Source organism: Mauremys mutica, chromosome 1 (assembly GCF_020497125.1).
Source record: "Mauremys mutica isolate MM-2020 ecotype Southern chromosome 1, ASM2049712v1, whole genome shotgun sequence".
Lineage (NCBI taxonomy): Eukaryota > Metazoa > Chordata > Testudines > Geoemydidae > Mauremys > Mauremys mutica.
Window position 1 is genome coordinate 150,998,755 of NC_059072.1, and position 27,406 is coordinate 151,026,160.

Sequence of the window (27,406 nt, forward strand, 5' to 3'; positions counted from 1 at the left end):
CCCAGCTCACCCCTGCCCCGCCTCCTCCCCGAGCACGCCGTGGCTGCTTCACTTCTCCCGCCTCCCAGGCTTGCGGCGCCAATCAGCTTAGGCACCGCAAGCCTGGGAGGTGGGAGAAATGAAGCGGCCACGGCGTGCTCAGGGAGGAGGCGGGCCAGGGGTGTGCTGGGGCGGGGGGGGTGCCTGAGGGTGGGGGGTGGGGAGCTGCTGCAAGGGGCGGCGCCTCAGGGCAGAGCTGCCGCGGGGGGGGGGGGGGTCACCTCAAGGCAGGGGCGCGGGGTGGGAGAGGATGCAAGGTGGACGTTTCGCCTAGGGCACGCAACATCCTTGCACCGTCCCTGCTCACCAGCCCGAAATGTCCCCCATTTGCTGAAGTTCAGCCATCTCCACTTATACCAGCCTGAACAATCCCTCTCTAGAGTCTTTGGTGTTTACACTCTGGAGACACTTGTAAGCAGTTATTACGCTCCCCTCACTCAGTCACTGCTTTTCCAAGGTGTTTTCCTGGCTGTCAGAGACTGCCCAGTTCCCCCTGCACATTGTATGGTCCCATACCACCTGCTGGGCATGCTCCTCAGCTAACTACCCTGCTGTTGGAAATGCTCCTCATCCCTCCTCCACCCCAGAAATGCACCTTGCCTGCTGCAACGCCACAGCAGGCCATTCAGGGACAAGGAGGGAACTAGTGGGTGAGGAGTAGAAGCTGGAAGGGCTAAGGAGTGGGGAGGAGGGGTTAGTATGTATCTTGAGTACTTGGAGGGTGTTAGATCAGTTCTGTAGTGGGGATGTTGTGTAACTGGAGGATTCAGCATTGTGGGAAGGGGATTGGGAACTGAGGGAAGGAAACCTGCAGTGGGGCCAGGTTGGGCACTTTTGGGAGGCAGAGGCAGTCTGTATGCTGAGATAGAGCCAAGTCTCTGGACAAGGGAAGAAAGGGACAAGGAGTTAGAACAAGAAATTTCTTTCTTACTGCCAGTCTTTTAGGATAAATCCATCTCCCCAGCCCTTAACGCGAGCAGGAATTACCCACACTAAGCCTTGGTCTACACTATGAGTTTAGGTCAAATTTAGCAGCGTTAGATTGATTTAACCCTGCACCTGTCTGCACGACGAAGCCATTTTTGTTGACTTAAAAGGCTCCTAAAATTGATTTCTGTATTCCTCCCCAGGACCCCAATGAGGGGATTAGTGCTGAAATCAACCCTACTGGGTCAAATTTGGGGTAGTGTGGATGCAATTCGATGGTATTGGCCTCCAGGAGCTATCCCAGAGTGCTCCATTGTGACCGCTCTGGACAGCACTCTCAACTCAGATGCACTGGCCAGGTAGACAGGAAAAGCCCCGCGAACTTTTGAATTTCATTTCCTGTTTGGCCAGCATGGTAAGCTGATCAGCACAGGTGACCACGCAGAGCTCATCAGCACAGATGACCCTGGAGTCCCAGAATCGCAAAAGAGCTCCAGCATGGACCGAACGGGAGGTACTGGATCTGATCGCTGTATGGGAAGACGAATCCGTGCTATCTGAACTCCGTTCCAAAAGATGAAATGCCGGAATATTTGAAAAAATCTCCAAGGGCATGAAGGACAGAGGCTATAACAGGGACCCGCAGCAGTGCCATGTGAAACTTAAGGAGCTCAGGCAAGCCAAGTCAGAGCCCCAGACATGCCGCTTCTATGATGAGCTGCATGCCATTCTAGGGGGTGCACCTACAACTAACCCACTCCTGTGCGTGAACTCTGTCAATGGATTGTCATGCAACAGGGATGCAGATTTTGGGGATGAGGAGGAGAAGGAGGAGGTTGAAGATAGCGCACAGCAAGCAACCGGAGAAACCGTTTTCCCTGACAGCCAGGAACTGTTTTTCACTCTGGATCTACTACCCTCCCAACCCACCCAAGTTGGGCTCCTGGACCTTGAAAGCGGAAAAGGGACCTCTGGTGAGTCTACCTTTGTAAATATAATACATGGTTTAAAAGCAAGCATATTTAATGATTAATTTGCCCTGAAGACTTGGGATGCATTGGCGGCCAGTACAGCTACTGGAAAAGTCTGTTAACATGTATGAGGATGGAGCGGAAATCCTCCAGGGACATCTCAGTGACGCTCTCCTGGATGTACTCCCAGGGTCACCTGGTTGAAATAGGAGAATTTTATTAAGGGGACATTCCGAGGTGGCCGTTCCTGCTGGGCTGTTTGCCTGTGGCTGAACTGAAATCATCCCCACTGTTAGCCACGCGGTGGGGAGAGAGGTGAAGCGATCATCCCAGAGAATTGGGTGGGGGGTTAGTTGGATTTGTGCTGCACATTAACCCGAAAACCACAGCCCCTGCTTTTAAATGGCCAGCCCATTTTAAATGGCCAACCCAACGGGTGCTTGGTATGGGAAATGAGGGCGCTGCTCATTGAAACCATACCCACATGTTATGAAGGTTAAAGAAGCCAAAAGACTGTGGCTTACCATGTCTGCCTGCAAGCCGAATTCTGTTGCCCACTGGCCCTGCATGTGTGATCTCTCACATCAAACCGGCAGGCCCTCAATATAAGAGGTAAAATGCGACCTTGTAAAAAAGCACACGTGCTATGTAACGTTAACAGCTTGGTTCACCGTGAAAGAGTCTTGCCATTGTTCTCTAAAATGTGTCTTTTTAAATACTACTCTCCCCTTTTTTCCTCCTGCAGCTGCAAATGTTTCAATGCTCCCCGTATCATCTTCATCCCAGAGGCTAGCAAAGATTAGAAGGCAAAAAAAAATGCACTCGCGACGAAATATTCTCTGAGTTCATGCAGTCCTCCCACACTGAAAGAGCCCAGCAGAATGCCTGGAGGCTGACACTGTCAGAGTGCAGGAAAGCACAAAATGAACATGAGGCAGGATCAAGAGGAGAGATGGCAGGATCAAGAGGAGAGATGGCGGTATCAAGATGATCCGTGGCGTCACTGAAATGAGAGGAGGCAGGAAGTAATGCTTAGGCTACTGGAGGATCAAACTGATATTCTCCGGCGTATGGTTGAGGTGCAGGAAAGGCAGCTGGAGCACAGACCGCCACTGAAACCCCTGTGTAAGCAACTGCCCTCCTCCCCAAGTTCCATAGCCTCCTCACCCAGACACCCAAGAACATAGTGGGGGTGCCTCCAGCCACCCAGCCACTCCACTCTAGAGCAGGGGTCCCCAACCCCCGGTCCGCGGCCTCTTACAAACCGGGCCGCGAACCGACCCAGTGGACCTCCCGCAGGCGTGCCTGCGGGAGGTCTACCCGAGCCGCGGGACAAGCGCTCCCTCCGCAGTCATGCCTGCGGGAGGTCCGCTGCTCCCGGGGCTCCGGTGGCCCTCCCGCAGGCATGACTGCAGACGGTTCGCTGGTCGCGCGGCTCAGCTGGACCGCCCGCAGGCACGCCTGCGGGAGGTCCACCGGCTCCGGTTGAGCTGCCGCAGGCATGCCTGCGGGCGGTCCAGCTGAGCCGCGCGACCAGCGAACCGTCCGCAGTCATGCCTGCGGCAGCTCAACCAGAGCCGGTGGACCTCCCGCAGGCACGCCTGCGGGAGGTCTACCCGAGCCGCGGGACGAGCGCTCCCTCCGCAGGCATGACCGGTCCCTGGTCCTGAAAAGGTTGGGGACCCCTGCTCTAGAGGATTGCCCAAGCAACAGAAGGCTGGCATTCAATAAGTTGTGAAGTGCAGTGTGGCCTTGTCCTTCCCTCCTGCCCTCTTCCGCCACCCTACCCGGTGCTCCCCTTCTCCCCCACACCCCCCAGGCTCCCCCCATTTGTGTGACGAATTAATAAAGAATCCGTGAATTTGAAACAGCAATGACTTTATTGCCTCTGCAAGCGGAGATCAAAGGGGGGAGGGGAGGGCATTTGGCTTACAGGGAAGTAGCGTGAACCAAGGGGGCAGGTTTTCATCAAGGAGAAACAAACAGAACTTTCACACCGTAGCCTGGCCAGTCATAAAACTGTTTTTCAAAGCTTCTCTGATGCGCAGCGCACCCTGCTGTGCTCTTCTAACCGCCTGGGGTCTGGCTGCGCATAATCAGCAGCCAGGCAATTTGCCTCAACTTCCCACCCTGCCATAAACGTCTCCCCCTTACTCTCACAGATATTGTGGAGCACACAGCAAGCGGCAATAACAATTAGAATATTGGTTTTGCTGAGGTCTAACCGAGTCGGTAAACTGCGCCAGCGCGCTTTTAAATGTTCAAATGCACATTCTACCACCATTCTGCACTTGCTCAGCCCACAGTTGAACAGCTTCTGACTACTGTCCAGGGTGCCTGTGTATGGCTTCATGAGCCATGGCATCAAGGGGTAGGCTGGGTCCCCAAGGATCACTATAGGCATTTCAACATCCCCAACGGTTATTTTCTGGTCTGGAAAGTAAGTCCTTTGCTGCAGCTATTCAGACAGACCAGAGTTCCTGAAGATGCGAGCGTCATGTACCTTTCCCGGCCAACCCATGTTGATGTTGGTGAAACGTCCCTTGTGATCCACCAGTGCTTGCAGCACCATTGAAAAGTACCTCTTGCGGTTTATGTACTGGCTGCCTTGGTGCTCCAGTGCCAAGAAAGGGATATGGGTTCCGTCTATCGCCCCACCACAGTTAGGGAATCCCATTGCAGCAAAGCCATCCACTATGACCTGCACATTTCCTAGAGTCACTACCCTTGATAGCAGCAGCTCAGTGATTGCATTGGCTACTTGGATCACAGCAGCCCCCACAGTAGATCTGCCCACTCCAAATTGATTCCCGACTGACCGGTAGCTGCCACTCGCTTCTCAACTGTGAGGGCTGCTCTCATCTTGGTTTTCTTGTGCTTCAGGGCAGGGGAAAGCAAGTCACAAAGTTCCATGAAAGTGTCCTTACACATGCGAAAGTTTCGCAGCCACTGGGAATCATCCCAAACTCGCAACGCTATGCAATCCCACCAGTCTGTGCTTGTTTCCCAGGCCCAGAATTGGCGTTCCACAGCATGAATCTGCCCCATTAGCACCATGATGTCCAAATTGCCAGGGCCAGTGCTTTGAGAGAATTCTGTGTCCATGTCCTCATCACTCTTGTTACCGTGCTGCGGTCGCCTCCTTGCCTGCTGTTGAAGTTTCCAGTGCTGCATATACTGCAGCATAATGTGCATGGTGGTTACAATGCCCATAACTGCCACAATGATCTGAGCAGGCTCCATGCTTGCCGTGGTATGGCATCTGCGCAGGAAAAAAGGCAAAAAACGATTGTCTGCCGTTGCTCTCACGGAGGGAGCGGTGACTGATGACATGGCTTACAGGGAATTAAAATAAACAAAGGGGGAGGATTTTCATCAAGGAGAAATACACACAGCTGTCACACCGAAGCCTGGCCAGTCATGAAACTGGTTTTCAAAGCCTATGTGATGCGCTGCGCGCCTTGCTGTGCTCTAATAATCTAATCGCAAACAGCCTAATCAGCAAACAGCACCAGCGGGCTTTTAAACATCCAAAGGCACATTCTACCACCATTCTGCACTTGCTCAGCCTATAGTTGAACTGCTCCTTACTACTGTCCAGGCTTCATGAGCCATGGGAGCAAGGGGTAGGCTGGGTAGGTGCGACCGCACAGTGCTGCTGGCTGGGAGAGCAGCCTGAGGCAGAAGCCTCCAGCTGGCATGATATTCCAGGCAGGACTGAATTTCCATTAGACAAAACTTAAAGAAAAGAGAATGATCCGGAGTCATTCCCATTTTTGTCCAGGCACCCCCGACCGACCTCACTGAGGTCGGCCAGGAGCGCCCACAAGACGACGGTTAATAGTCGTATTGCACTGTCTGCCAATGCAAGGCAAGGCAAGGCAAGGAGATGCTGCTGTGTAGCACTACAGTACTGCGTCTGTCAACAGCACCCAGGCGACATTCAGTGACAGTGAGCTGAGCGGGCTCCATGGTTGCCTTGGTATGCCGTCTGCACGGGTAACCCAGGAAAAAAGGTGAGAAACGATTGTTTGCCATTGTTTTCACAGAGGAAGGGAGGGACGGGGGGGGGAGGGGGGCTGATGACATGTACTCAGAACCACCCGCAACAATGTTTTTGCCCCATCAGGCATTGGGAACTCAACCCAGAATTCTAATGGGCAGCCGAGACTGCGGGAACTGTGGGATAGCTACCCACAGTGCAACACTCTGAAAGTCGACGCTAGCCTTGGTACTGTGGATGCACTTTGCCAACTTAATGCGGTTAGTGGGGCACACACAATCGACTGTATCAAATCGATTTCTAAAAAATCGACTTCTATAAAATTGACCTAATTTCATAGTGTAGATGTACCCTGAGTTACAGAAGATGTCTTCCTCCTTTTTCTTCTTTCAGACCCCAGCTGGTTGTCACAAGAACAACTGCCCATACCATGAAACATAAATGTGCTGGGCAGAGGAGCTCAGAGCACACTGCAGGCATCTCTGGGAAAGAGAGGGTCAGTTTCATTTAGTTACTAACTGCTTCCCTGGTCAGACATTTCCATCCAAGGATCTCAAAGCACTGTAGAAGCCTGAAGATATTATACCTTATAGCCTCCTGAGGCAAGGTAGCTCAATATTATTAAGCCCATGTTAGGGAGAGAGAAATGGAGGCATCCTGTAGAAAAGGGATTTGCTCACATGGCAAATAAGTATCAGCATCGCAAATACAAACCCAGGAGTTCTGACTCCCAGTTATCTTCTCTGGCCACCAGACCATGCACCTTCTTTCATTCATGATGTGGATTTTCACCCGGCCACTGGATTTGAGTGTATCTGGATCACCTCACCTAATGTTGGCTCCATTATCACATACGGACCAGGGATGGACTGTCATTGGTTCAGGTCAAATAAACAGCATCCAAGCTATGAACTGGAATCTGACCCATGTATGATGCTCAAACCAGACTGCTTAGAGTTCACTTACAAGTACCTTTCCACCAGGGTCCAGCCAGGATTCTTGGGTCTAAAGAGACCTGAAAGCAGAAGCCCCAGGGGACCACCCAGCTGAGTGCTGCTGCCAGCCAGTCAGCCTCCTGCTGCACTTGCCCGGGCAGCCTCATTTGACAGAAGGATAAAAGAGTCAGGACTTGGAGGGAAATGAGTTAGTCCCAGGGGGCAGGGAAAGGACTCAGAAGAAAGGTCTGTCCAGTGAGGATGGGTTAAAGTCTGTCTGGAGCTTGTGTGTGTGTGTGTTTGTTGGGGAAGAGTCTTGCAAGAAGGAGGAATCTGAACTAGAAGAGGCCAGGTGAAAAAGCCTATCTGGAGTGGCTAGAAAAATTAGTTGATTCAGGCTTGTTAGACTGGATGCTCCGGAAAGGTTGCAATAGCCCAAGTGAAAGGCCATTCATACAGCAGTTCCTGCCCAATTGGAAGCAGGAGATACCAAAAATCACAATAAATGTCCACATAGGCAGCGAGTTCCATACCCACGTGGTGCTTGGGCACCAGCAATATTCAGACCCAGGGGCCCAGCTCCACCAAAATTTGAGGCCGGGGTGCTTCCCCCCCCCCCAGCCCCACCTGCGCCCGGCCCCCCTGAGTGTCCCATGGCCCCAACTTGCTGCCCTTTCCTGGGCCCCGGAGCAGATCGCCTCTGTCTTTGTCTCCTCCATGCGGCTTCCCTGCAGCAACTGCTGCTGCAGGGTCCTAGTGCCCCCCTCTCCATTGCCAGGGCCGACTGACTCTGAGCCTGCCCTTCCCCCTCAGACCCTTTCATTTTCCAGTGGGACCCTCCAGCAGCACAGGCCCCCCTGCCCACAGTCACCACTCCTGCCCCACGCTGGGCAAGGAGGCAGCCCCATCCCTCACCCCCAGTGAGGCTACAGTCAGGGGCAACAGCAGGGGCGGAGGCGCATGCAGCGCCCCCGGCACTTGCCACGGGGGAGGCAAGGGTGATTTCTGGACCTGAGAGGGGCCCTAGGAGCACATGCAGTGACAGTGGTGGGGGTGAGTGTGCTGCTGGGGGGGCAGGAAAGGGGGGCTCCTCCCCCAGAGCTTGCTGCTGCCAGCAGGGAAAGGGCTGGGGGGAGTCCTCTCTGGCCCCTGTCCCGGAGCAGCCTGCCTGCACCCCAAACTCATCCCCAGCCCTGCCCCACCCCAGAGCCCACACCCCAAGTCAGAGCCCCCACCACACCCTCAACCCTCTACCCTAGCCCTGGGCCCCTCCAGCACCCCAAACACCTTATCCCCAGTCCCAGTCAGAGCCCTCACCCACCACACTCCTACTCTTGCCCTGAGCCCTTCCCACACCCCAACCCCCCAATACCAGCCCCAGACAGAGACCTCACCCCCTACACCCCTACTCTCACCCTGAGACCCTCCCACACTCCAAACCCCTCATCTGCAGCCACAGCCCTCACCCCTGCACCCCATCCCTCTGCACCCCTCCCATCCCCAAACTCCCTCCCAGAGCCTGCACCCTGCACCCCAATCCTGTGCCCCAGCCTAGGACCTGCATCCCAGACCACCTCCCTCACCCAAACTCCCTCCCAGAGCCTTGGGCAGGGCTGGGGGGATGGAGTTTGGGCAGGGGCGGGTTCTGGGCATTACCAAAATTTCTACAAACATGCCACCCCTGAATGTCCACTCCTGACTGCAGATCAAATATCCAGGCTTGTAGATGCTTCTACAGACCTCTGGAATTGTCTGAGATCATAAGGAGGAAGGGGTAGGGGTAAAGAGTAGGACAGAGCCCTGAAAATTAGAGCGTCTGGCATTCCTAGTACTTAGAAAACTGGGATGTGCCAGGAACTCCCCATTCTGTCAGGGGAGAAGAGATGTATAAGTAAAAAAATAGCACAACAGGTCTCCTGCCATTGACTGGGGGTGGGGTGTGTGAGAGAGAGACAGTCCCTCTCTGGATGGGACTAGTTCAGTGACTGCACTTTTTCAGCACAGGGAGCAACCTCAGTACCAGAAAACCCCAGGAAAATTGCAGAGGATCCTGAGAAGCAGCAGGAGGGATGGACCTGAAAGGAAAGATTAAAAGGGCTAAGTTTGTCTAGCTCGGCTAAATGATGACTAGGAGGGAACATGATAACAGTCTGCAAATATCTGAAGGGTGTAAACACCGAGGAGGGAGAAGAAGCTAAGAGTAAATGGAATGAAATTGGGCGATGGTAAATTTCAAGCTGGATATAGGAAAACATTTTTTAATGCTGAAATCTTGTAATCTAGTAGAGCATAGAAGAGATTCCCAAAGGAAATAGAGGAAGCCTCATGGCTTGAGTTATTCTAAGGGAGGCTAGAGAGAGCACCAGGGAAATGTATGTACATAGTGATGATCTCACAAGACTTATTGATTTGCTATTCTTGTCCTGGTCAACTGCACGCAGTTGCCAGTATAAAACTCAGTCCAAAACACGAACTGATTCCCATTCACCTCAGGCTTAACAGCAGCCTCCTCATCCCCTGCTATTCCAGCCCTGGGCTCCCCACACAGCTCTGCCAATGCCCCTCAGTCCTGCCCTTCTGCCCCCTGCTATTCCAGCCCTGGGCTCCCCACACAGCTCTGCCAATGCCCCTCAGTCCTGCCCTTCTGCCCCCTGCTATTCCAGCCCTGGGCTCCCCACACAGCTCTGCCAATGCCCCTCAGTCCTGCCCTTCTGCCCCCTGCTATTCCAGTGCTGGGCTCCCCACACAGCTCTGCCATTGCCCCTCAGTCCTGCCCTGCAGCCTCCTGCTATTCCTCTGCTGGGCTCCTTGCACAGTCCTCCCAATGCCCCTCAGTCCTGCCCTTCTTGCAGTCCTACTTCAACTAGCAGTGTGATGTGGCCACAGTTCCTCTTGGGCTTGATGTTTGAGACCTCACTATATTCATTTAATGTGTAATTTTAAATGTCAAGATAAGTCTCTAGACTTAACAGGTGGGACATAAAGTCATTGCCTCATCCACCATATCTCCCACAGCAATCTCCTGGTAATCATTGTGCCTCCCAATTCCCCTTATGCTTGCCCACCACTGCTCAGAGAACTCCCTGCTGCGAGTGGGGGACCCAGAGTGGATGACCTGCTCGTTGCACTCCCTGCAGCACCTGGAACTTCCTTGGGAAAGCGTCTTATTTCAGATGTAGAGAGAGAATTATCCAAAACTCAACTGTGCAGCAGTGTTCAGGTATAGATGATTCTTTGTGGGCATGTATCAGACAGTGTGTGTGCATGAGGGTCGGTGTGTGTGTATGTGGCAGAGAGCAAGAGAGAGAGAGAGACTCTGTGAGTGGGAGGGTGGGAGGCTGTGTGCATGCACATATATGCACAAGAGGTTATGTGCATGCACGTGTGTCTGTGCAAGGTATGTGTGTGAGGCTGTGAGTACATACCTATGTATTTATACCTATGAATACATACCTATGTATTTATGCTGGGGGGATGTGCACATGGAATATATGTGTGTGCAAGGCATGTTTGTGCATGAATGTATCTTCTTGTGAAGCTGTGTGTGCATGTGCATATGTTTGTATGTTTGAGACCTATGTATATAATGCTATGTGTCTGAGTGTGTGCATGTGTTCAGTGAGTGTGCAAACATCTGTGCGGCTGCATGTGTATGGATGTTGAAGGAGAATGTGTGAAACCATGTACACATATATATGTGGGGGGTATGTATGTGTATGTGCATGCACACATGTGACTTCATACTGTTTTTTGCATGAAAGTGTGTTTATGCATGTGCACTCAGGTAGAGGACATTGAGGGAAAAACATGTGTGTTTGACTACTTGAGTTATGTGTCTGCTTATAACTCCATGCAGTGTCTGGGAACCAGGGCATGCGTGTAGGGTGTGTGGTGTCATTGTTTGTGGTGTCTGTGACCCTGTGTGCTTGTTTGTGTGTGAGAGTGGGTGGGCATGGGGGTAGCATGTGGCTTTGTGTGTGTCTAAGTAGCTCTGCTTGTGCGTGAGGTTGTGTGTGTTAGTGCACCTGTGTTTGTATGGATGTGCTTTCATGATGGAGCATGCATATATTATATAGCATCTGGGTATATGTGTGTGTATGTGTTTATCCATCTGTCTCTCATTCTGTGTGTTTATTATAGCTGGGCAATCTTTAGAAGAGAACAATTTATATATCACAAATTTAGACCACGTTTCTGTTTGCAGACACCTTCCAATTTTTCCATATTGGTTGGTTCTTCCAAATTATTCAGCAAATAGTTCTTGTGAATATATTTCAGGCTAGGGGCCACTTGTAACTCTTTGCTGTGGCTGCTATTGCTGATGAAAGTTTGTTATTTTTGTCCATGTGATTGGTCACCTAAGCCACATGATCTGGCATCTTGTTCCCTGATTGGATGGCTGACATCTTTCTATCCAGGAAGGAAATCAAAGCATTCTCAAGATGGGAAGCTATGCATGAATATTCACCAGATTGTCTCTTTCTGCTACCAACAAAAATCACTCATCCGAATATTTATGAAATACAACTAGAAAGAAGCTGTGGCAGGTTTGGTCACAAAGACTCTCTTGGGACTGTCCCCTGACGTGCTGGAACTCACTCTGGGCCCATTTTCCCTGCCAGCTTGGGACTCCAGAACCCTGCCTTGTTGAGCCAGACACACTAGTCTGCTGCAACACAGACCCAGGTCTGGTCCACTCCCCCAAAGCTGCAGACTTTAACCAAAAACTGCTCAGCTGGTCACCTATCTCCAGCACCCAGACACCCAGTTCCCAATGGGATCCAAACCCCAAATAAATCTGTTTTACTCTGTATAAAGCTTATATAGGGTAAACTCATAAATTGTCCGCCCTCTATAACACTGATCGAGAGATATGCATAGCTGTATGCTCCCCCAGGTATTAATCACTTACTCTAGGTCAGGGGTCTCAAACATGCGGCCCGCGGGCCACATGCGGCCCGCGGAGCTCTTCCCTGCGGCCCGCGGAGCTCCCCAGGGGAGCTCCGCAGGGGCCCCCAAGAGAAAAGCGGAGGCTCCCGCCTCCGCCCCTCTCCTGGAGCCTCGGCGCATAGAGCGCCGAGTCTCCGTCCGAGCGCCTGAGCCCCGCCCCGATCCGAGCCACGTGGGGAGGGGGCGGGGCTGGGAGCTCTGGGCTGAGCGCTGCGCTCGGCGTGGAGCTCCCAGCCCCGCCCCCTCACCACGCGGCTCTGAGCGGGACCGCCGGAGACGCGCTCGGGTAAGGGGGGGGGGGAAAGCGGGACCCGCCGGGGCCGGGCTGGGGGGGGGGAAGGGAAGCGCTCAGGGCTGGGGCAGAGGATTAGGGTGCGGGGGGATGAGGGGTTCATGATGTGGGGGCGCTCAGGGCTGGGGCAAAGGATTAGGGTGCGGGGGGATGAGGGGTTCATGATGTGGGGGCGCTCAGGGCTGGGGCAGAGGATTAGGGTGTGGGGGGAGGAGGGCTCTGGCTGGGGCTGAGGATTAGGGTGCAGGGTCCTAGTGCCTGCCCTCCGCCAGTACTGGCAAGGCAGGCTTCCCTTACCCTGAGCCTCTCCAACCCCAAACCCTCAGCCCCAGCCAGAGCCCTCATTCCCCCGCACCCTAATCCTCAGCCCCAGCCCTGAGCGCCCCCACATCATGAACCCCTCATCCCCCCGCACCCTAATCCTCTGCCCCAGCCCTGAGCGCCCCCACATCATGAACCCCTCATCCACAGCCCTCACCCCACACTCCAAACCTCTTCCCTAGCCCTGAGCCCCCTCGCATCATGAACCCCTCATCCACAGCCCTCACCCCACAGCCCAACCCTCTTCCCTAGCCCTGAGCCCCCTCGCATCATGAACCCCTCATCCACAGCCCTCACCCCACAGCCCAACCCTCTTCCCTAGCCCTGAGCCCCCTCGCATCATGAACCCCTCATCCACATCCCTCACCCCACAGCCCAACCCTCTTCCCTAGCCCTGAGCCCCCTCCTGCATCATGTACCCCTCGCCCTCAGCCCCACAGCCCTCACCCCTGCACTCCCTCCTATCCCCAAACTCCGTCCCAAAGCCTGCACCCCCACCCCCTGCCGCAGCCTGGAGCCTGCATCGAGCACAGAGCCTGCATCCAGACCCCCTCCCCCACCCAAACTCCCTCCCAGAGCCTTAGGCAGTAAATCTAAGTGCGTGTTTTGTCCTTTGAGTGAGGTGCATTACTGAGTGTATATATTTATTAAAACTGCGCACGCTTAGGGGAGGAGGTGGAGAAGAGACAGGGCAGGGGCGGGGCCTCATGGAAGGGGTGGATTGGGGGTGGGGCCAGGGGCAGCAAGGGGGCGTGTCAGTGATGCGGCCCTCGGGCCAATGCACTAGTCCTCATGCGGCCCTCGGGGTCATTTGAGTTTGAGACCCCTGCTCTAGGTTAATTAATAAACAAAAGTGATTTTATTAAGTATAAGAAGTAGGATTTAAGTGGTTTCAAATAATAACAGACAGAACAAAGTAAGTTACCAAGCAAAATAAAATAAACATGCAAGTCTAAGCCTAATACATTAAGAAATTGTTTACAGGTAAATCTCACCCCCAGAGATGTTCCAATAAGCTTCTTTCACAGACTAGACTCCTTCCTAGTGTGGGCCCAATCCTTTCCCCTGGTACAGTCCTTGTTAGTTCCAGCTCAGGTGGTAACTAGGGGATTTCTCATGATTGGTAGCCCACTTTGCTCTGTTCCATCCTCTTTTATAGCTTTGGCCCAAGGCAGGAACCCTTTGTCTCTCTGGATCCCCACCTCTCCTTCTAAATGGAAAAGCAGTAGATTTAAGATGGATTTCAGCATCATGTGATATGGTCACATGTCCTGTGAGACTTCATTCTTCCAGGGCTGGCCTGCATGTACCCAGGGAGGTTTTCAAGTAAACAGAGCCATTTATAACCAATTGTCCTAGTGTTGGTGCCACTAGGCCTGAGTAAACCAAAGTTGTGACTTTGGGCCTGAAGTGAACCAAAGTTCTTACATGCTGTGAACTTTAACCAGCCTAAGATGCCAACAGACTGTAAGCAAAATGTGTAACTGTCAGCAATCTCCGCTTGCAAATGTAGGAGTTTGAAACAGCAGAAGCGGCGGGGAGGAGGGGGAGAGGGGGAAGGAAAATCTGTATGCGTTTGTTCTGTGAAGGCCAACAGATAAGCTTGTGGATGAGAACCTTTTCTAACACGCTGAAATGTAATGCCTAATGTAGCTGCTGCTGGGAAGGGAGGGGTGAGGGGGAAAACCGAACAAAAGGCTTACACAAACAAGGGGGGTATAAATGTTGGGACGCCGCCTGTGAGCGGGCGTGCAGGATTTGAGAATGCTTTTCTCCCTGGCACCTTTCTTTGTGCACAAATAAACCTGGTTTTGCTTCTCCACCCTGGTGTGATAATTAGTGCGACGCACACCGGGCAACGAACCCTGCTGTTGCTCCGCCTCGGGCTCTTTGAGCCGGCAACAGTTTTGGCGTCCCTGGGTGGGCTCGAGGCAAAATTGTGCCTTGCCCGGACTCCTCCAATGGCCAGTGGACGAAGGTCACAGCCGATGCCCAGCGCGCACCGGTGTCTTTACCGGGGGCCTCGGCAGAGACGCGTCAGGCTGACCTTGGAGGACACAACGGTGCAACGCACTCAGATAGTGGAGAAGCAGCTGCGGGCGACGGTGAGGAACCGGTCCTGTGGATAAGGTAGGAACAGTCCAGTGGTGTGGACTTTTGCCTGAGGCTGGGGACGCCCAGTCGTTGTAATTCCCACTAGACGAGAGAGCGTCCTATAGTGGGTCAAGGGCAAGCCCATGGTATGGGGCAAGGACAGGGTAAGGTTAGTAGGGCAAGGTGTACGCCCCTAGAATGCATTCTAGCAAATTGGAAGGTATTTGGTTTGGATCCAATGACTAAGAGTAAACTGAAAAGATTTTATACAGTAGACTGGCCTCAGTATCAGTTAGAGAGCCAGGAAAGGTGGCCACCAGAAGGATCACTTAATTACAACATGATCCTTCAATTACTTCTGTTTTGTCAGCGAATGGGTAGCTTCTGAAGCTGTTTGTATGTAGAGCTCTTGTAAAAATCCCTCATCATATGCCCCAGAGCTGCACTGGGAGGAGAACTGTCCGTGGGAATGTCTGTCTCTGCTGGGCTCATGCCATTTGAATTTATTGACTGTGCAGCAAGATAAGATGCATCATGGCAATAGGAAACAATGGCCTTGGTGTGTGTGTGTGTGTGTGTGTATACCTGTGTGAGTGTTCGTTACTGGAAGACGCCCAGATTGCCCTGTGAAGCGATTGCTAATGATCAGGAGTAGTCTAACGCAAGCCCAGTAACTAGTGGATCTTTAGGAGATCCGACCCACGGTGGGCTGACTCAGCCTGGCATCGTCCGGCGAGGAAGCTGCCTGGGTCTAGGAATGTGTGAACCCATCTTCCCTCCCCCCACCTTCCTTTCCGTGTGGGCTACTGACAGTCTGATCATCTCATTGGATGCAATTAGAGTATACGGCGCTGTGTCTCCCAGAGACTAGCCGACGCTCTTTGCTGAAAGGGGATGTAGGAGAGTCAGTCATCCTTGTTAGTCTCCCCTGTGTGACTGTTCTGTAGGGAGAGATTCTTAGTTTATGAGCCGCTAGCGCAGACAGGGTACCCTCTCTGTGTGTGTAAGTGGAAAATGGGTAAGAGACAGTCTAAAAATTCTACCTCACCCCCTAAGGGTACCCCAGCATAGTACATGTACGTACATTATGGTCCTAAAACCTGCAGGTATTCAGAGAATTGGAATCTTCACATGTGTGAAAATCCATCTAAACAGTGCCCATTAGAAGGTATCTTCAATCTAGATAAGATCATATATCTCAGAGGAGCTTTTAATCACAAAGAAAAGCCCCTGACACAGTGTGAGCAATTTGTCTAGGAACGGGTTAATTTGAAACTCGGCTAACCCCAGAGATAAAGAGAGAGAGAGCTGCTCTGCATACAAGGTCAAGAGCCAGCACACAGACTATGCTAAGTAAAATTTCTTTCAGCCCCAGCTGGTTGTGGAAAATAAACAGAGGCAAACCAAGGGCAGTACAAATTACAGAACTGAGATTGCATTTGCAAAGCTTAATTCTCCAGTGAGATCCAACAGTGTGCTTCTGCAACCCTGTAGCTGGTATGGCTCGGTGACACTGGAAAAGCCACAGGCAGCTGACCTGAACTGGAATCTCTGAAAGAGACGCCACAGGAGATTCCAGGGTGTAAAGGAACAGCCATCCCAAGAGTGGAAGCATGTTGGAAATTCTGGACAAGCTGTATACAGGATAATCTCCCGTCCACCTATTTCCCTTCTCTGAACATTATACACAGACATGCCAGTCTGGATATGTGTAAGTATTAAAGTGGCTTAAGGCTTGGGGCATTCATATTTTTCCTGAGTGATGTGGGAGTGTTCCCAATACTCTCCATTGTTGTTTTATTATTTTTAATGAAGCTTTAAAATTTAGTTATATGGTGTGATTTCTCTACCGCCCCCCCCCCCAGTCCTGCAATGTCAGTTTGATCACCTGACATAAGGGATAATTGGTAACAGAAATTTGTCACAGTTTGGTGAGCAATAGAGAATTGGGGAGCCCTGTAGAATTTACACCATTTATCTGTTTTACCCTTGTTATTTTATGTTTGCTTTGTTTGGTATTGTTTGGTATTATATGATAAGGATTGTATGGTTAAAAATGAGCCCTAATAGAATAAGGAGACACTATCTGGTTTTGGTGCACTATCTAGTTTTAGCTCTGTTCTGTTTAACCAGTTACTGTTGGTTTTTCTGCTCTGTTTATTTGGGCGTTGGGTGTGTGGGCGGAACTGAACTTCTCGTTCGTAATTCCTCAGGGTGGAAGCCATGTGTGCGATGAAGCTCTGAGGTTGTATTGAGATAATTCTGTCCCGCCCCCCCTGTGACGGACAATGTACTAGAAGTGGACAAATCTGGCTTAGACTGTAATTTTCTCTGCTCTCTGTGTAATTTTCTTTTCTGTTTAAGTGTCAGCAGACAAATGGGTGGGTCTCTGGGTAGACCCCCTTTAGGAGTTTGGATTGTGTGTTAAGTAGATGGCCTTTACCCAATGGCCGTGTATTTTTGCCAGGTGGCAAGCCTTACTAGGGAGGACTTGAGTAGTTTTGGGAGTAAAATGTTTTAGGGAAAAGACCAGAAGGGTGGGGGCTAGTTGTGAAGCCCACCCTCCTAGCTAAACTGGTAATGGAATAAGTTTGTGTCCAGGATAGGAACAGTTCAGCGAGAAAAGCAGGATCGGGCCCAGGCAGGCAGGCAACAGAGAGATGGGAAAACAGGTTGGAAACTTTTGAGGGTGTAGTGAAAAGGAGTAAGTGAGTATAAGCATGGAAATTTCAAATACTCAGGAGGATATTTGAAATGGTGATTTGAATTGGTAAGTGGCTGCTGAAGGAAAAAGCAAGTGATTTAAGGGAAGAGCATGTGATTTTTAAGGGAAAGTGAAAAGTTAACTCTTTAGTTGCTGGAGGGAACAGCAGTTGAACTTTGTAAAAATGCTAAAGAGAAAAGTTTTTGGTGTCTTTGAAATGTTTGTAAATAAATTCAGGCAAAGAAAATATGGGGTAATTCTCCTGAATTAACAAGAGTATTCATATATTTTAAGTAATAATTGACTGCCCAGAAGGGGTAGACTTCTGTTTTGTCTTTCAGATAATCAAAGAAAACTAATGCCAGCTGAACAGCATTCAACATATCATGCATTTACTGACAGAGTAACAATTATGTTTTGTGTTCTATGTTCTGTCTTGTGGTGGTTGTCTCAAGTGGCCAGAATTGTTGTGTTTAATATTTTTATGGGATGGTCTAATTTAAAATCAAGTGGCAATGTTAAATTGAAATGCAGATACTTGTTTTGTTCAATTTAGAATACAAAGTGTTTGGATATATCAGAAAAATGTGATATACTAAAGTCTAATACATTTTCTTAAGTAAGAGAAAGAAACTTTATTAGCCAAATCTTTTAATTGAGAATTGTTATTAAAATTTGCATACTAACAGTCTTTGAAAGCAAGGACATGGAAAGTTAACCCACTCCCCATATTGGACATGGGATCCTTCTGGCTACCTCAGACTTCTAGCCAGAGGGCTGGGGATGGTGGAAAGCTATTGGACTAGAGGTTGTATTGAGTGAACTCATCAAAGTGGGTGTGCTTGTCCTGGCCTGTTGTTCTAAAGCTCTGTAATAAGGTTATTTTAGTAAAAGGGTATATGTGGCATACATTAAATAAGACTAATGTACTGTGTATGTGTTTATTGTTAACAAAACGTGTATAAGTAAAAGTTTCCTTTATAGGTTAAAGAAAAAAAATGGGAAAAGGAAAAAGAATAAATTAACTGAGAAAAAAAAAAAAGAATAGTTAACATGCTAAAAATGAACTGGCCAAGATTTGTGCTGAGACAAACTTAAAGTGGCCAGTGCCCTTTGGCACTAATAAGTATAAGAACCATTACTTGGCTAAAAACCAGAAAAAGGGGGGACTTAAATTTGCCCATGCAACTATAAAATTTGTAAAATCTGCAAAGACACTAATGCAATGTGTTAGGTTTTTTTCTCACAGGTAAAGAAGAAACAACCCAAAGATCCTAGCAGCCCTGCCCACTCCTTGGAACCAGAAGACTGGGTCTACATAAAGATCCATCAACAAAAGACTGCCTTGGCTCCACGCTGGAAAGGCCCTTTCCAAGTCCTCCTGTCTACCAACACTGCTGTGAAGTGCCAAAGACTGACTGCTTGGACCCAGGATTCTCACTGCACAAAGACCCCTCCACATCAGAAGAATTTTCCTATTGATGATTAGCCTATTCTTTCTTCTAGTTCTACTGTGCTTCTGGACAGCTTCTGGACAACCTCTCCCTTGTCCACTGACAGACCAACTGTGCCTTTAGACTTTTCTAGAAAAAGCAAAGCCATTACAGGGTGATATGTGCTGGAAACCTCTCCCCTGTAGGATGCTAAACCACAATTGTTTTGGGAAAGAAGAAGAAACACTCACTCCACTGACATTGCCAAAGTCCAGGAATTCCTGACTAAAAGGACATTGAGAACTGACCCTGGTGAAGAAACAAAGAATTGTACACTGGCAGGAAGAAATGTATGGGACCCATGATTGGGAATGTGGTATTAATTGACTTTTGGGGTTTAATCTACAGGCTGTGCCCTGTGTTTTGGATAAATCCTTCAGTATGTATTGCCCTCCTAATTGGATTTTAAATGACATTGCCCTTATCCAGTTTTCAAATCACTTCTACATACCCAGATTGCTCACAAAGGGATGCCATTAAATTAGCACAACAGAGGGCCTGGGTTATTTCCTCTGTAAAGAAAGAGAATTGAGCAGATCCCTGTGGGCTAGGGCCAATCTCTTAAAAGACAAGAACATGATAAGAAATTGGGCCAACTAGAAAAGGCTACTAGCCTTATTCTTGAAACTCAGCTATTTTAAGTACAGGCTGGAGTTGGTGAGTTACATGTCATTTCAGCCCTTAGTTCTATGACCCAGAAGTTACTGACAAAGATGGTATTACATATCACTGAGGCTGGAAAGGTATTGCAGTGGGATCTAGACCAGACTTGGCCCACTGCCCTTACAGATGCATCAGGAGTACCATCTGATCTGTGGTCATGAAGACATACTTGGACACTTTCTGGATGGAAGTGGGGACATTCACAGTGCTCCTTCCAAGCATATGGACCGGTTAGGGTGGGTGTGGTTCCCACATACCGAATCCTGCTGGGTCCATGGGGAGCATGCATATGGGACTCAATTATTCACCGAGACATCTGGGAAATTAAACCACTTGGTATACCTACCTGATTTATAGTCAGTGTCCCAATCCCTTAGTTGTTAAATGAACATTCCACTCTTTTGTCCATGCATTCATTCCTGGGTTGGGGATAACTAAGCTCAAAAGAGCAGTTGTACATATATCTGTAAAGCTTTATTGTTTTTTTGTTTTTAAAGTTTGAGAAAACTCGCCAAAAGTTTGTTGAGTATTCTCAAAGGGGGGAATTGTTGGTGCCACTAGGCCTGAGTAAACCAAAGTTGTGACTTTGGGCCTGAAGTGAACCAAAGTTCTTACATGCTGTGAACTTTAACCAGCCTAAGATGCTAACAGACTGTAAGCAAAATGTGTAACTGTCAGCAATCTCCGCTTGCAAATGTAGGAGTTTGAAACAGCAGAAGCGGCGGGGAGGAGGGGGAGAGGGGGAAGGAAAATCTGTATGCGTTTGTTCTGTGAAGGCCAACAGATAAGCTTGTGGATGAGAACCTTTTCTAACACACTGAAATGTAATGCCTAATGTAGCTGCTGCTGGGAAGGGAGGGGTGAGGGGGAAAACCGAACAAAAGGCTTACACAAACAAGGGGGGTATAAATGTTGGGACGCCGCCTGTGAGCGGGCGTGCAGGATTTGAGAAGGCTTTTCTCCCTGGCACCTTTCTTTGTGCACAAATAAACCTGGTTTTGCTTCTCCACCCTGGTGTGATAATTAGTGCGACGCACACCGGGCAACGAACCCTGCTGTTGCTCCGCCTCGGGCTCTTTGAGCCGGCAACACTAGTCAATGGGAGCCATCAAACTTCCAAACCACCATCAATGGCCCACACTTTGCATAATTACAATAGGACCTCAGAGTTATACTTCATATTTCTGGCTTCAGATACAAGAATGATACATACATACAAATAGGATGAACACACTTAGTAGATTATAAGCTTTGCAATGATACCTTACAAGAGACCTTTTGCATAAAGCATATTCCAGTTACATCATATTTACACTCATAAGCATATTTCCATAAAACATATGGAGTGCAACGTCACAGAGGCCAGAAAAAACATCCAAACAAACCAGCAGCATTTTATTCAAACAAATTTCTGCAAATACTTTCCAGCTGTGCACTCTCTCACTCGGTCTTCCACTCTCTCACTCTTTCTGTCTATAATCACTGGGCTAAATTCACTGTCATTGTAAAGCCCCTTTGCCGCCAGTGAAACCTGAGCAAAGTGGCTGCAAAGCAGATATAAGGGCCTCCCCAGGGAATACAAGTGGAGAAGGCCTTTCTGTCATGTACAGAGCTAGAATAACCAGCTCCTCATCTGCCCCCACTGGAGTCTCTGGTGCAGGGGACATGCTAGAGGCAAGTCATGAGCATGGCCAGTGGAGGGAGGTTGGCATGGCCAGGACACATCTATGCCTTGGCTATCTCCTGTTGCCACTATATGCATCATGGCTACAGCAGCTAGGGTGCAAATCAGAGCAGGGTTAGGCGTTGAATAAACCTTAATCTGCACGAGGACTCAAACCAGGCCCCAGAAGCCCCAAGATCAGGGAGGGGAGGTGCTGAAAGTTGTTTCTTGTTGGTCCCTGTGCTGCGATCAGCACTAGTGTACGGATAAATCTTGGCATTGGTGTGTGTGTCTCTTTCTCTTTTTCTCTCTCTCCAGATCTCTCTAAATATTATCACGGTGGTGTCTCAGTGCCATGCTATTGTGGTAGACTAAATTTCTCTTATCACACTGTATGTGTGTTATGGGGGCAGTTTTCTTTTCCCCACCCCACTTTCCCCATCTCCACTAAGTATTCAGTGTCCCCTGAAGGTGGGAGTGACACTGGACAGCACTATTCAGCATTCCTGAATGTAAGTGCCACCACAGAAGCCTGGTGGAAGGGCCAATTCCGGCTCTGCAGGCCAAGGAGCAAGGGGAGGGAGAGGTTTGGAAGGGCACTCTGATAGGGCTGCATGCTCCGCATCACCTCCAGCAGGACTCCCCAGAACCATTTCAGCCTCATACACCCATGTCACCCCACGGAGATCTATGTTGCCCCAATGTCCCTATTGCCCAGCCCTACCTGCGGATGGCTGAGGGAGTTCTCCAGGTAGTGCAGGTCATCCCCCGTCCCCCTGGCCTCGCGCCCTGCCTCCGACGGGATCCCGTAACTGGTGCACTTCTCAAAGTGGACATAGACGTACTGGGGAGCACCACCCCACAGGGTTGAGTCCAATCTGGGCTCCTCCATCTTATGTTCAGAACTCTCCATGACACTGCTCTCCCCCCCTCCCCCAAACACACACTCTCAGCTGTGTCGATGGTGCTGGTCTAGGCCCAACCCTGAACCACCTAGCCGGCTGGCCCAGAGTATGGTCTCTGCCTGTCTTGCACTCCTACTCCTTCTCTCTCTCTCTCTCTCTCTCTTTCCCCCTCACCCTCCTCCTTGTGTCTCTCTTACATTCTCCTCTTCCTGCCCAAAGGCGTCTGGGGCAGTGATTGCAGGGTTTAACTATATTTATAGCAACCTTCCTCTGTCACATGACCCCCCAGTGCCACATCTGATCTGAGCGAGAGGCATTAACTCTGCCAGGATTGAGTATCAGGTGTGTGGGAGGGGGGAATCCTGAAGGAGCGGGACGGGGGGAGGGGGGGGAGGAGAAGAAGGCACTGAGGGAGAAAGAGAGCTACACAGTGAGAAAAAGACCCAGAGGTACAGAGAGACAGAAGGAGGAAGTGTGAGAAGGAAGGAGTGCCCGTCCAATGGCTCCCCTGTCCCTGCTCATCTCTCCTGTCGTGAGTGTGCCACATTTACAGTATCCCGTTAGTAGGTTGTCTCTCTCCTACGTTTCTCCAGCTCCCAAGAGAGCCTGGGGCACCAAAATGAAAAGGTAAAGGGGACCATGGGTCCCAGTGTGGAATCATGCAGCTAGGACAAACTGGGAATGTGCACAAAGCCCCATAAGTGTGCAAGGCCCTAGTGGCTGTGAGAGTAGCAGCACATGGAAGAGGGGTCCTGGAGCACCTCCTGAAGGTACTTATAACTAGTCTTTAACCACATCCCTGCTGACTGCCCCGAGGATTAACTCTCTGTAAGAATGTAACTGAACTGAGTTTTGTGGATGCTCAGCCTTGGCTCTCTTCAGAAATGTATTTGTCCTGGTGCTAAGGTCCCCATGGACAGGAGCAGCTAGGACCTTCACCCCCTCTCTCTGCCTCCCATTTGACAGCTCTGCTTGCAGTCAGGCTGGGGAACTGGGCCTCTGAGCCTGCCAGCCAGTGATAAGAATAGGGAGCATGTTCCTCCACATGGCCCAGCGGCAGGTCTTCACACTGTTATTGGCCCGTCAATGACTTTATGACTTTTAATGGGCTATTAATTAATGAGGTGAGGAACCCAGGAATATTTCTTTGGCAGGAATCGCATGCAGGGAAAGAGGAAATCACATGCCTATTATCAGCCCCCTCCTTCCTCCTGTGGAAGCTAAAGAGGGTCAACCTCTCTGAATGGCCCCAGTCCCTTGTGTGTATCTCCTGGGGTTTTATCGCTCTCTCCATGATAAAGGGGCTGCCCCAGTCCCCACACAATCTCCCCAAGAACAGGGATTACCCAGCTTTTCACTCTGGGGACCACTTTTCGGGGAAGACAGCCCTTTCATGGCTCAACACAACAGTTCCGCATCCCCAAATGTTCCATTCCACAGCCACATCTTGAGACCCCCCACTGCTGCAGCTTTCCAACCCTTCCCTCTCTCATTCTGTTCTACTCAGAGCTGCCCAAAATCCCCTGGTGAAGATCCCCTAGAAGAGATTCCTGCTCTGCATCTCTCAGCCCCTCTCTCCCTATGTGACTCTTATAGATGGTCACCCGGCTCGGAACTGCCCAGACTCCTGTGTGCATCCCCTGTCTGTGTCTCTTGCCATCAACCTCTCACCTCTGCTGTGAATCACCCCAGTTCATCCTCCATGTATCCCCTGAAGTGGTTTCCCTCTGTCTCTCGCCCTCCCCCATCTCTCTTACTGCCCTCAGCCCCCCAGTCCTCCTTGCTAACTGGTTTAGTCATTGCTTGGCATATCACTCCCCTTCCCTCAGGACACCGCAGCATTGTACTGGTGCTGCTTGGCAAGTGGCCCATGTGACCCCACCTCAGGACCAGTAAATATTTCTCATTTTGGGTAAGTGTGCAAAGCAGGCAAGGAGCCTTCATTATCAGCACAAACTCAGGGGTGGCTCCTCATTACTGCTCCAGAATCTACCCAAGATAGCTGACTGTGCTGGAGGGTTTATGCTGTAGAACTGAGCAAATAATGGATCTTAGGGTTCAGGGGCCAAACTAAAAAATCTAGGGAAAAATCCAGTTTGATTTGAACTGAAATAATGTTTTTCAATGTTTTCCATCGAATTGAAAAACTAGGAAAAAATTGGTTTTGAATCAACCAAAATATTTCAGTTCATTTGACATTATTTTTTTCTTTAGATTTTCATTGTGATTGGGCCATTTTGGGTTCTTCACCCTCTTTTGTGTTTTTTTTTAATTGGCCAAATCTGAAAACAAAATGCCATTTTGAAATGAAAAAAAATCAACATGAAATGTCTCAAAATGGTTGAAAAGAAACATTTTGAATTTTTTGAAAAGATCAGGGGGTTTGTCCAGTTTGATCCAATTCATGAAATGTTTCAGAGCCTCCCCTCCCCCAAATGCATTTTTGGTGAAATTTCTACTCTCTGAAAAAATGTCACCCTGTTCTAATATGCCTCAACCCCTCACAGGCATGGCCCCTCTGCATGCCTGGCAGCAGTAGGAGGGAAGCTCTGGATTCCTCCAAAGTGCTCATGGCACTCCCCTCGGGTTGCAAACCCCCATCTCAGCACGGCCTTGTACTCTACTTTTATTGAAAACAGCATGAAACAGAAAGGAAGAGAAATGGAAGGAACACTCACGTGAGATGGGAATCTCCTCCTGTCAGCCATCTCTCTCTCTCCTTCCCTCACCACCTCTCTCTCAAGCCCCACGTTCTTGCCTGATCCCCAGTCTCTCACTCCAGTCCAACACTCCCTTCTTCTGTCTCTCAGGATGCTGAAGTCACCTGTTTAGACCCGCTGTAATATAGTTCCTAGTCTCCCACCCACTCACCCACCCAAAACCTCCACACCTGCCACCTTTATGATGAAAACAGTGAGACTTCCCCTCCCAGGTTCTCACTCAAGGGGAGTGAGAGGAGGGGACAATATCTAGACCGACCTTGGGTGCTAGCACTTCTCTCACAGCCCTGTCCTGGAGGAGATTTATTACCTCAAATCCCAGTGCTATCAATCACCAGGGGCAGGACTAATACTACCCACTGTGCCCTGCCCATACGGATTCTGAGCCTTCTGTTCAAACCAGGCATTAGAGGAATAACAACCTCATACATTTCTCTAGCACTTTCATTCTAAAAGACCCTAGAACACTTTACAATCTCTGTGTATAAGAATCTCAGGACCCTCCATCAGAATGCAGCCACCTCCTAGATGAAACATGGCAGCTGTTTAGTGAGTCATTCAGCAGTGCTACACAACAGCTTAGAGCAAAGGGTGAAGAAGAATCCTATATTGAGTTAAAACTTCAGGGAGATGAGGAAAGATTTTGAGGAGGCAGAGTTACTATTATGCAAAACAACTTGTACAGAGTGCCAGCAAGGTAGACAGAGCTTTACACACAGAGAGAGCAAGGAACTTTCCTTGCTCCATTCAGATCCTAAAACAGGCAATATAAAGACAAGATATGTGAAGAAAGAGATTATCAGGAGACAGGGGCAGCTCTAGGTATTTTGCCGCCCCAAGCATGGCAGGCAGGCTGCCTTCGGCGGTTTGCCTGCAGGAGGTCCCCGGTCCCGCGGATTCGGCGGCAGCCTGCGGGAGGTCCGCCGAAGCCGCGGACCAGCAGACCCTCCGCAGGCATGCCACCGAAGGCAACCTGCCTGCCGCCCTCGCAGCGACCGGCACAGCGCCCCCCGTGGCTTGCCGCCCCAGGCACGCGCTTGGCGTGCTGGTGCCTGGAGCCACCCCTGTCAGGAGATTATCAGTGAGAGGTAAGGAAGAGGTGGGATTTGAAGGAGAGAGAAAGACTGGTAGACAACAAAGGGGAGACTATCCCACAATTACAAGCAACATGACAGAAGGCACAAAGCTGAGAATAGGCAGAGTCAAATAAGGAGAGAGGACTGGAAGAAGTGGAGGAAGCAAGAGGAAGAATATGAAGAAATTAAAGTGGACTGTACTACAGGAAGAGAGATAGATATAAACACAGAAAGCAAGGGAGATGTAGGCAATAGACACTGGTGGATGTAAGATTATGTAGGGTCTTGTAGGTGAGGATGAGGTGCTTGAATTTGATGCATTATGAGACAGGAAGTCAAGGAAGGGTTCAAGGAGGTGGGTGATGAGATCAGAGCTTTGGATCAGACAATGTTAGTACCGCTTTGGACAGAGTCGAGCAGAGGAAGTGAGAAGAGAGTTACCGTAATGAAAGAAAGGCATGGTCAGAGTATAGACAAGGGTTTCAGCAGGGCATAGCAAGGAAAGGCTGTGAGATATTACATACATATGAAATGGTATTAAAGAGGGATGACTGGACATAGTGAGAGAGACTGGGGGTGGAGAGATGAAGGATGAGTCAAAGATGAGGCTGAAAAGACAGTGGAGTTATCAGAGATGGGAGACAAGGCAGGAGGTGGAAAGATAAGGCATTCTGTTATGGACAGCCTGGGATGGCAGCGAGGTGTCCAGGAGGAAAGGTCGGAGAGGACACCAGACTGAACAGAGCAAAAGAGAGGGTAGTGGAGCAGAGATGGTAGCTATGTAGCTAGATAAGCACTATGGGAGCAGATGGGGTCAGCAGGAGAGAGTATGTTAAGGGAGAAAAAAAGGGGATCTGAGGACTGAAACCAAAAGTGATGAAAGGATGAGAGGAAACATCCAAAAAGGTACCACCACTCCAGCTCCTACACGCTCCATTGGGAGCTGCAGGGGCGGTGCCTGCGGATGGGGCAGCGTGCAGAGCCGCCTGGCCACACCTCTGCGTAGGAGCTGGAAAAGGAACATGCCACTGCTTCTGGGAGCTGCTTGAGGTAAGCACTGTTCAGAGCCTGCACTCCCTGAGCCTCTCCCCATGCCCCAACCTCCTGCCCCAGCCCTGAGCCCTCTCCCCCTCTCCAAACCCCTCAATCCCAGCCTGGAGCACCCTTCTGCACCCCAAACCACTCATCCCCAGCCCAACCCCAGAGCCGGCACCCCCAGCTAGAACCCACACCCCTGCCACAGCCTTGATCCTCCTCCCACCCTCTGAACCCCTCGGTCCCAGCCCAGAGCACCCTCCTACACTCCAAACTCCTCATCCCCAGCCCCACCCCACAGCCCGCACCCCTTTCCACACCCCAATATCAATTTTGTGACCATTCATGGCCCGCCATACAGTTTCTATTCCCTGATGTGGCCCTCAGGCCAAAAAGTTTGCCCACCCCTGCTCTATCTCTCACTCTTTCTTACATGCATTTAGAGCTAGTGTAAACTACACAAGCTTTGCAGATACAGCTATTGGCAGAGCGTAGACACAGCATATGTCAACACATAGTCACACCACCTCCCTGAATGATGGTAGGAATGCTGGCAGAAGCACTTTGTTGACATAGCTGCATCTACACTGAGGGTTTTTGCAATCATAGCTATGT

General features: G+C 50.2%; 1 protein-coding gene across 1 annotated transcript in view; it reads right to left on the minus strand.

The window, feature by feature from the left end:
• CLCN1 (chloride voltage-gated channel 1) overlaps window positions 1–27,406 on the minus strand; it is a 101,228-nt gene that overhangs the window by 60,270 nt on the left and 13,552 nt on the right. Inside the window, exon 2 of the mRNA XM_044989779.1 lies at window positions 21,780–21,899. Coding sequence (XP_044845714.1) covers window positions 21,780–21,899 — 120 coding nt within the window. The remainder of the gene's footprint in view (window positions 1–21,779; window positions 21,900–27,406) is intronic.